The following is an 11,150-nucleotide window of genomic DNA, read 5'->3' as shown; positions in this document are numbered from 1 at the left end:
TTCGCCCAGGGCATGATTGAGTCCCAAATAGCGGTACCCTCCTTTTGTTGTCTTTCTTCTTTTCTTACTTCTTTTTTTCTTGGCCGTTTCTCACCTTTTTCTTTGATCCAGGATTCTCTTCGATCCGTCGCAGCCTGGTCTAACTTTCTGGAACACATGTGCGCCAACCCCGACATAGAAACCGTTTTACGTCCCAAGATCAGCCGGCTCGAGCGCACTGTGGTGTCTCAGGACGAGGTCATTGCCATCCTGACCCAAGAACTAGCCGACTTGAAGGAGAGATACCGGGTTCTTCAGGCCAGGGCCAGAGTTCCCGAGGCTAGCACCGTCCGTGTTCCCGACTTTAACCCCGAGGTTGGGGGGATGAGATAGATCCCAACGCCGGTTGGGCACCATCACCCACCGAGCCAGTCAGCGCCCATCCCGAAGTGGAGCGCCTTTCTAGGGAACTGAGTTCTATGAGGGACGAGAAGTTGACCCTTGTCGCGGACCTTAACTCGGTGGTCCTTGCTAAGGAAGCCTTAGTCGTCGAGAAGGATGCGGCTTTGGCTGAGAGGGATGCGGCCCTGGCCGCTAGGATCACTGCTCTCGCCGAGAGAGACGCGGCCCTAGCTCAAAGGGATGCGGCTCTTGTGGCAAAGAACGCAGCTTTCGTTGAGAGGGACGCGGCCTTAGCTGACAAAGACCAAGCTATGAGCGATAACGGCCGCATATCGGCTGAGAAAGCAAAAGTGTCAGAAGCTTTGGGGAAAGCCGTTTCCGAGAGAGAGCTTGCCGAAGCCGACAGAGATCAAGTCGTTGCCGAGAGAGAATCCGCTCTCGAGAAACTGGAGGGGACGGAAGGTCGGTACCAACGGATTCAGAGGAAGTACCGTCATTACAAGGCTAGAGTTAGGAGACTCACCGAGCAGTTGTCTTTCGTCCCTTGGCTTCGAACCAAAGCCTGGGCATTCGGCTTTCACATTGGGTTCGAGAATTTTCGAGCTCTAGTTCTCCGCTCGGGTCAGCTGCAAGTGTTTTATGAGAGCGTGAGTTCCGACTTCTTGTCGCTTCCGAGTTCTTGTTATTCCAAGCTGATGGATCTCGGCATCGAGTATTTCCCCGACGTTGCCGACTGGAGCAAAGACGCTCCAAATCCAGAGGACGTCTCGGCCGGAGAACCCAGCCGGGATGACGACTCGGGAAACGACCATCCCAGCGGCTTGTAGACGTGCATTTTGTTTGTTTGTTTTTTTTTTTGCTTTGTATTATTTTCTTTTGAGCAAATTAAATTCATAGATTTCATTGCCTCCCTTCATTCTGAGATTGCTGAGAACAAAGAAGTTTCTTTCCTTTATCTCTTCTTTTTTGACTGCCGAGAACAGGGAAGTATTTTAGTGCCGGTTTCATTGCATTACCTGAGTTACTGGTTGATGCCGGTTCCTACCAGGGGTCTTACCACCCATCTTCCCCCCTAAAGAACTAAGGCAATAGCTGTTGTATTGCCTTAGTTTTTTCTTTTACAGTAAGCTACTCCCTTCTTGAGTGAGGGCAACCGAAAAGCTTTTAACTTACCCCCCCTATCCGAGGGAGGATAAGAAAAAATTTTATGCCAAGTTACCCCCCTATCCGAGTGAGGGTAACCGAAAAGCTTTTAACTTACCCCCCCTATCCGAGGGAGGATAAGAAAAAAATTTTATGCCAAGTTACCCCCCCTAACCGAGTGAGGGTAACCAAAAATCTTTTAACTTCATTCGCACTTGATTTTTTGTATCTTCAGACATTCCATTCAAAACATCTGTGCTTACAAAAAGAAAACAAAGGGAATTCAACTGGAATTACATGTAGTATTTCTTCAAGTGTTTTGCATTCCACGCCCTTGGGACTGGCTTGCCCTCCCTGGACTCCAAGTGATAGGCTCCTCTGCTGTGGCATTTGACTACTCGGTACGGTCCCTCCCACTTGGCGTTGAACTTCCCTTCGACCAGATCCCTCATCATTATGTTCAGCTTCCTCAGCACCCAATCCCCGACTTTGAACTTCTTCGGATCAACCGTCTTGTTGTAGTATCTGGCCACCCGAGCTCAATAAGCTTCGTGCACCGCCTGCGCATTGTCCCTCCGTTCCTGCAACAAATCCAGGCATGCGCTAATCCCTTCACCGTTCTGGGTCGGATCGTAGTGTTGGACTCTGTGGCTCGGGGACCCAATCTCCACCGGTATCACCGCTTCGGTTCCGTATGCCAGTGAGAATGGGGTTTCTCCGGTTGGGGTTCTAGCTGTGGTGCGATATGACCATAAAACTTCAGGGACATACTCAACCCATAGCCCCTTTCGCCTATCCAACTTCTTCTTCAATGTGGCCAACAGGGTCTTGTTGGTAGCCTCCACCTGGCCATTGGACTTGGGGTACATAGGCGTCGAGTAATGGTTCCGGATGCCGAGTTCAGTGCACCAGATACGAAACGGTTTTCTGTCAAATTGGGCACCATTATCCGACACGATAGAGTAAGGAATTCCGAATCGACAGATGACCGACCTCCAGAGGAAACTTATGACATTGTTGGCGGTGACGGTTGCTAGGGCTTCAGCCTCCTCCCACTTTGTGAAGTAGTCAACGGCCACCACCAAAAACCTTTTTTTCCCCTTCCCACAAGGCATCGGACCGACCAAGTCCACCCACCACTTAGAGAACGGCCAAGGTGACAAGACCGACGTGAGTCTCTCGGGCGGGTTCTTCATTACCCGGGCAAACCGCTGACATTTATCGCACCTCCGGACGAACTCCATCGAGTCCTGCGTCATCGTGGGCCAGTAATACCCGGCTCTCACCGCCTTAATGGCCAGCATTCTTCCCCCCGAGTGGTTCCCGCAAACTCCTTCATGAATTTCCCTTAGCACATAGTTGGCCTCCGGAGCTGAGAGACACTTCAGTAGTGGGTGTGAGTATCCCCTTCTATACAGTACGTCGTCCACCATTGTGTAGCGTGCAGCCTGTAGTTTCACTTTATGGGCCTGCTCTTTATGACTGGGTAGCTCCCCACTTCTTAAGTATCTAATTACGTCCGAGGCCCATTCGGGTTCGGGTTCCCTCTCTCGGGCCACCTGCAACACACATTGACTCTTGTCAATCGATGGGTTGGGCTGAACCAGCACTTGCCGCTTCATTTTTGCAATTTATTGGTAGGTCGCGGAACCAGCCCTAGCCAGGGCATCCGCTTGAACATTTCTTTCGCGAGGGATCTTTGTGACCGTCATGGTCCTGAAACTAGATTGTAGGTCATGCACCTTTTCCAAGTATTTGGCCAGTCGGTCTCCTTGTGTGGAAAATTCTCCCGAGATCTGGCCAACGACCACTTGTGAATCGCTCCGGATTTCGACATCGAGGGCCCCTACTTCCCGCGCAATTGCTAGGCCCACCAATACCACTTCGTATTCTACCTCATTATTGGTCGTGACGAAGTCCAATTTGATGGCATACTGGAACTTCTGCTTCTGCGGGCTCTCCAGTATCACTCCCACACCGCTTCGTTGGCACTGAGAAGAGCCGTCCACGTAAACTACCCATAGTGGATGCTGTGCTGGGTCCCGGGGCTCCGGAGTATTGCAAAATTCAAGGAAAAAATCGGCCAGTGCCTGACCCTTGATCGCCGTTCGCGGATGGAACTCAATGTCGAATTGCCCAAGTTCCACTGCCCAGTTGACCAGCCTACCCGACAGGTCAGGTTTCTGGAGGACCTTCCTCAAGGGGTACTCAGTTAGTACCCGGATGGCGTGCGCCTGGAAGTAAGGCCTCAGTTTCCGGGCGGACACAATCAGGGCAAACGCCAATTTTTCTATCCTCGGGTATCTCTCTTCCGCCCCGCGGAGTGCCCTGCTCGTGAAGTACACAGGCTTCTGTATACCCTTCTCTTCCCGAACGAAAGCTGAGGAGACCGCCGAGGATGATACAGCCAAGTACATATAGAGGACTTCTCCTTCCACTGGTCGACTCAAGAGAGGAGGGTTCATCAAATACTCTTTCAGATTCCCAAAAGCCTCTTCGCACTTCGAATCCCATACAAATGCCTTCTTCAGGATTCTAAAGAAGGGAAGGCACTTGTCGGTAGACCTCGAAATGAATCGGTTCAAAGCCGCTATCCGTCCGGTCAGTTGCTGTAATTGTTTCGTGGTCCTCGGTGGTTGCATTTCCAGCACCGCTCTGACTTTTTCGGGGTTCGCCTCTATGCCCCTCTGGGACACCAAATATCCCAAGAATTTACCGGACGAGACCCCGAAGGCACACTTAGCCGGGTTTAACCTCATTCGGTAACGCCTTATCGTATCAAACGACTCCCTCAGATCGGAGACGTGATCCAGGGCCTTCACACTTTTCACGAGCATGTCATCAACGTACACTTCCACATTCCGGCCCATTTGTTTCTCAAACATCTTGTTCACCAATCTCTGATATGTAGCGCCCGCGTTCTTCAGTCCGAACGGCATCACCTTGTAACAATACAGGCCCCGATCGGTAATGAAAGAGGTCTTCTCCTGATCTTCTTTCGCCATCTGTATTTGGTTGTATCCCGAGAACGCATCCATGAAACTCAGGAGTTGGTGCCTAGAAGTTGAATCGACAAGGAGGTCTATGCGGGGCAGTGGAAAGCTATCTTTTGGGCAGGCCTTGTTCAAGTCGGTGAAGTCCATGCACATTCTCCACTTGTTATTGGACTTCTTCACTAACACGACATTGGCGAGCCATTCAGGATAGTCAACCTCTCGGACGAACCCCGCCGCCAGTAACTTCGAGACTTCATCGGCCACCGCCTGGTTTCTCTCGGGGGCGAAAGTCCTTCTTTTCTGCCTCACGGGTCTAAAGCTGGGATCCGCGTTCAGCCTGTGCACGATAATCGAGGGATCGATGCCGGGCATGTTTTCATGGTTCCACGCAAATACGTCTCTGTTACCTTTGAGGAACGAGACTATCTCCTCCTTTAGCCCCTCGGGAAGTTGGGAGCTAATCTTCACTCTCTCACCCAGACCTCCAACTTCGAACTCTTCGAAGTCCTCTGTCGGTTCCAAGGACTGTATTTGCTATTTCTCCTCTTCCCCGGCATCTTCCGTGTGGCCAGCCTTCAGGGTGGTGATGTAGCACATGCGGAACTCCTGAGTTAGTCGGGAACTTCATGCACAGGTGGGGGGTTGAGGTTACGGCCCCCAAATCATTCAGGGCTGGCCTCCTCAGGATAACGTTGTAAGCCGACCGCCCTTCCACAACTAAGAATTTCACCATAACCGTTTTCTCCTGGGGGCTAGTTCCCGCCATAACCGGTAGGTCAATAGACCCTATAGGGAGGACCTGTTCTCCAGAAAAACCGACCAAGGGACCCTTCACCGGGACCAACTTCCCTTGACCTATGCTCATCAACTCGAAGGCTGACTTATATATTATGTCGGCCGAACTCCCGGTGTCGACAAGGACCCTGTGTATCTTATGATTGACGATCGCTAAAGTCACCACCAAAGCGTTCGAGTGGGGGAGCGAGACCCCAACAAAATCTTCATTTGAGAAACCAATGAGTAAGTCCTTATACTTCCTCATTTTTTGCGGTCTCTGGACCGAGTATATCTCGAACTCCTTGAGATGCCTCGCATATGCTTTACGCGCCGCACTTGAGTCTCCTCCACCTCCAAAACCGCCGGATATTGTATGAATTTCACGGAGGTTTTCCCGACCAGGCAGCTGTGCTTGGCTCCTGCTTCTCTCTCGCCTGTCCCGATCGGCAGGTCGGTTGTTAGGCTCTCTATCACGATCCCGGGGACGTTCCATCCTTTCTCTGGGCTCTTCCCGATATCTCTGCGGCTGATTCCTTCGTTCCTCGGGCTGGGGGTTCCAATCAAACCCAGGCGGGCCCCGCTGACCTGCCAGGAAACGAACTAGCTTCCCGTTTCGGATAAACTTCTCGATTAATGCCCGCAAGGACCTGCAATTCTCTGTACTATGCCCCTTTGACTCATGGAAAGCGCAATAGTGGTCAGCGGTCCTCGGGTGGGGAGTTCCCACTATCTCCGCAGGTTTCTCGTACATGGGATCCACTTTAATCGCCACCAGGACCTCTTCGATGGGCGCGTTGAGGGGGGTCCAGTTGTAATCCTGGAATTTCTTCTTAATCCCGGGCTCCGCTGTATCCTGCTTCTTGTGGAATTCCTTCTTTTTCTTAGGCTTATCCCCCTGATTAAAGGTTTGGGCGATTCCTTTCCCGAGCAACGCTCGAAGAGTCACTTCTTGGTTGATAAACTCGTCTGCCCTCTCCATGAACTCATGCAGATAACGAGTTGGCTTCCGGGCGAGGTCAGCCATCAGCGGCCCATCTTTCCTTATCCCCTGATAAAGTGCCGAATGCACGAACTCTTCGGTGGGGCTCTCGGTAGTGAGCCTTGCTTGATTGAAGCGTTGGAGGAACTCCTTAAGGGACTCATCTCGCCCTTGTTGTATCGACATTAAAGTGCCTGCCGGCTTCCTTCTTACAACTCCCGCCATGAATTGAGTTACGAACATTTTTCCGAATTCGTCAAAGTTTTGTATAGACTTCGGGGGAAGCCTTCTATACCAATCTCTGGCATTTCCTGACAAGGTCAGCGGGAAGGCGCGGCATGCCACCTCATCAGGGGTCCCCTGCAATTCGAGGTGAGCGCGGTAGTTATCCAAGTGCTCAATCGGGTCCTCCTGCCCGGTGTAGGTCTTGATATCGGGGACTTTAAACTTCTCGGGGAGGCGGAACGAGGCCACTCGGTCAGCAAATGGGGAAGCCGACTTCTGGAGCAGATCTCCGGCTCTAGACGTGCTCCCGTTGCGCTGGTGCTGCGCCGCTTCCGTCAGTAGGTCACACCTCTGCTCCAGTTTCTCAATAATCTCCTTGAGCTTTTTGTCCATCCTTTTCTTCGTCTTGTTCTTCTGGGGTTTTTGATCCACGGCATTTTGGTTCTTCTTTCTTTCTCTCCGTCCTCCTCGACTGCTCGGTTGCATTTCTTCGCCCTGCTCTTCTTCCCTGACAGGCTGTGGGGTCGCCGAGTTCGAATCTTCCGCATGCTGTCGCTGCAGTTCGGCATTCTTTTTTTCCAACTCATACATCTCCTTTTCCATCTGAGCTATTCTCTCATTAAGGATTTCCAGCGTGGGAGACGATCTTGAGGAAGACTCTCCTCCCTGGGGGTGCTCTCTCATGCGATCCCCCCACGGGCCCCTCAGCGCCTCCGACCTCGTAGTCACCATACCAGATGCACAGGTAAGTTTCGCAAGAGCAACGTGCGTTCCCACAGACTGCGCCAAACTGTTGATGCTAATTCCAGCCGATGAAGCAGGAGCTACCGCAGGTAGACTTGTCCGACTGAACCTGCAAAGACAAAGGACACGCGGTGGGTTTCCCCAGCGGTCCTCCTCCGACGCCCAAATTAGATGAAGTATATTTTTAGTGAGAGAGCAAGAGTGAGAGGGAGAGTTCAGAACTTGTATCCAACCAAACTTAATACCTGGATTTTGCTATTTATAGGCAGCTGCCCTCAAGGTTAGGTAGGAATATCCCGATTTTTAAGGAACAGTGACTTCCTGTGTGTGAACAGGTCCTAAGTACACTCTTGTCAGCGATGGGCAGGTGGGTTCTTTAATGAAGAAGCATGAGACTTCGGGAAATCCCAGATCTTCGGGGATTTAGCCACCTAATCGCTCTCCTTTATCGGTATCGTCATCATTACCACTTGTCGGTTAACGGAGCACCCGACACCTACTGCTCGGACTCCCCCGGTCGGGACCTCACCATCCTAAAAAGGAGGCCTCATCGGCAGCGGTGTATCCGACACCTCCCGCTCGGTCGAAACCCCCCTCTCGGGAAGGTTATTTTATCAACAGCCTTATTTTGGCCATTGGTGCATGAGCATATATAGCGCCTACAGATAACCGTTCTATTGAGTTATTTATTTATTTATTTTTGCAGTCGGCCTCCTGTCGGATTTAGGCCTATAACACCTACCCATAAAATGCCTAATTGAACTCATCTTTTTCTCTTTTATTTTTTCTTCTTCTTCTTCTTGGCCCATAGTCAGCCCTAATCAATTCTAAGCCCACAACATGTACCGATAACCGACCAAGTGGACTCATTATTTTTTTATTTTTTGTATTTGTTCATGGTCCGCAATCGGCCCATTTTCAGTTTTTGGCTGTAATCGGTTCTAGGCCCACAACGTGTACCGATAACCACCCAAGTGGACTCATCAATTTTTTTTTTCTTTTTTTTTTATGTATTTGTTCATGGTCCGCAATCGGCTCATTTTTAGTTTTTGGCCCTTTGTCAGCCCATTTTCCAAAAAGCAATAAAAAAAGAAGAAGAAGAAAAAAAAAATAAAAGAAGAAAAAAGAAAAGAATGAGAAGTGGATCATTCATTTTTCAGTTTCAGGCTCAAGTCAACATTCGTTAGTCTTCACCACCGACTGTCACCTGCCACTCGCAAGCCTCTTGTCTCCTCTGGCATCATCCGTCAGTCTTCACCACCAACCCCTGTTTTCTATTTTCATACTCTAGCTTCTCAAAATTTTTCATCTTGAGTTTGATGTGTAATGTTAGAATATATTCACAATATATTCTAAATATAATATTATTGATTTATATTTCTTAGTCTAGGTCGATTTATGCTTCCTAGTATAAGTCGATTTATGTTTACTTGTATAGGTCGACTTATTCAAGTATAAATAAAGACTTATGTATTGTAAACAATTAAGTTATTGATCACAATATAGTCATTTTTTTTTCTCTTTCTTGCTTCCGTTATTATTCTACTTTTATTCTATTTTAGATTTATACGCAAATCTCAACAGTAAGGACACAAATTTTCCACGAACTGGTAGAAAAATCATACAAATCAACTTTTAAAAACAACATATATCCTTTAAGCTATTAAATTTTCTTCCAACAAATTAATATGTAGAAAATTTTTGTCCTACCATGAATGTTATTTTCGGGTGCAATGATAAAACTTATTAATGACACCTTTACAATTTTCGAGTGTGATGACATGAAAGATGAAAAAAGGTGATGGAGATTTTCGATCATCAACTGATCATTTGCTCCCAAGTAAGTAGGAGAAGAGGGGGGCTGGACAAACGCCACATCAATAAGCATCCCTTGATAGTAAGGCATCCCGGCCAAAAGCGTACATGGGATCATGGTATATTCTGCAGCAGAGGGAACACTAATATTGAGATGACACTAGGAGTAACGAAGCTATAAAAAAAAGCTACAATATATACCAGGTATTCAAAGCTCTCTAGATCTCTCTTCTTATTCATCCTTAATTTTTATAGCTCACTGAACGTTTCAAGATTTTCATACTGACTTGAGCTTGAAGCTATTGTCGCCGATACACCCGACATGCTCTTTTTGCTAATTTATCCGATCCTTTTCTTCACATGCAGGTACTCTTGATCAATGTTGTGGGCGGCACACGGTTAACTATATCAACTATTTGTATACATGCAGTTATCACTTTTAAGTAACCGCATCCGTCCCGCTATGGTTGTTATTGAAAACCAAACTACAACCTGTTAAGGAAGTGAACCTAGTGGAAACAGAAAATTAGAATGCAGAGGAAAAACTAGTCACTACCGAGTAACGGCTAGTAGCCGTTACTCAGCCCCTGCTCTCCTTTGACTATTTTTCTATTCTTTCTCAGCATTCATCCTTGGGACTCAGCATGCACATGATCCTAAGATTGATCATCAGCATCCTAGATTGGTCTGCACAGCCAACCTGTAGCAGCATTCCTTCTAGGATTTCAGCTGCATTTTCTCCTCTTGTTTTCCTGCCTTGTTCCACGGATCAAGACACCCTCTTCTCCCTTTGTTTTCTTTTCATATAATTTAGTTGTTGTAAAGTATTGTGTTATCTTTTCCAAAACTAATGTACATTGATCAATATAAATAACACATCTTCTCTGGTTTGGTCAAGCAACCAAAACTAGTTTCTGTTTAAACTTTCATGGTATCATAGCCAACTCAAAAGCCAACGCTCATCCATGGCCACTCCTAACGCTCCTACCAACTCAGCCTCCTCCTCTCAACATAATGCCCCACCAGCAACCAACCAACCAACCAATAACCAACCTCAACAACTCCACTGCCTCTTCCAACCCAACAACTGAATTCACATCACCCCTATCCAACGTCCCCTCCTTCTCTCAACTTTTCAAACTTGAAGGACCAAACTACCTGGCCTGGGTTGCACAATTTCAACCCATCCTCCGAGGCAATGACCTCCAAGGACTTGTGGATGGCACTGATCCTTGTCCACCCCAATTCCTCACTAATACTGACAACACTCAAGTTCTGAATCCTACCTATGTTGCATGGCAGAAGAAAGATCAGCTTCTCCTAAGCTGGATCATTTGCTCACTTTCGCCTTCCATTGTATCAACAATGTATGGCCTGAAAACATCATCTGAAGCCTGGACAACCTTGGCAACTAGATATGCCTCTCAGTCCAAGTCCCGAATTTCCCACCTCAAGCGGCAGTTACACGGCTTGCAACAGGGAAACAAGTCATGCACTGAGTACTTGAATTTGGCCAAACAGTGGGCTGATCAGCTCGCAGCTGCAGGAAAACCAATCGATGATGATGACCTCATCTCATTTGTTGTAAGTGGTTTGAATCCCATCTTTCACACCTTTGTCATAATTCATTCCTATGCAACCCGTGACCATGACATGACATTTGCTGATTTTCAATCTGAACTTCTTAACCATGAAACCCCGCTGGAAAACCAACAACGTCCCACTATCACACCAGAAACTAGGTCCTTTGCTTTGTACACTAACAAGCAAGTCAGTCCCTCCAATCACAACACAACTGACCCCACTCAGTTTAAGAGATCCAGATTTCCACCCAGGCCCAACTTTTGTCCTCAGTCATTTGCACCAAGAAGCACATTTAGAGGGAGTAGTGGTCTTGATGCTCCCAATCTACCTTACCCTGCACCCAACCAGCGCTTCAGGCCTCCCAACCTCAGGCCTAGCTTTCTCAATCAGCAGGGAACTGCTCAAATGCGCACTGCCCCTACCACTACAGCTCGTTCACCCTGCCAAATCTATGGCAAAAGCAGCCACAATGCGTTGGACTGCTACCATCGCATGGATTTCTCTTA

At 48.3% G+C, this 11,150-nt stretch overlaps 1 protein-coding gene across 1 annotated transcript; it reads right to left on the bottom strand.

The window, feature by feature from the left end:
* Window positions 1-4,992: 4,992 nt before the first annotated feature.
* LOC133879630 (uncharacterized) lies at window positions 4,993-7,233 on the bottom strand. Its single transcript, XM_062318306.1, has one exon. The coding sequence runs from the start codon at window positions 7,231-7,233 to the stop codon at window positions 4,993-4,995; it is 2,241 nt and encodes a 746-aa protein (XP_062174290.1).
* Between the last annotated feature and the right edge of the window lie 3,917 nt (window positions 7,234-11,150).

The sequence above is a fragment of the Alnus glutinosa genome, chromosome 1, assembly GCF_958979055.1.
Source record: "Alnus glutinosa chromosome 1, dhAlnGlut1.1, whole genome shotgun sequence".
In the NCBI taxonomy this organism is placed as follows: Eukaryota; Viridiplantae; Streptophyta; class Magnoliopsida; order Fagales; family Betulaceae; genus Alnus; species Alnus glutinosa.
The sequence above is the reverse complement of the archived record's forward strand: the minus strand, read 5'-3'. Positions and strand labels throughout refer to the sequence as shown.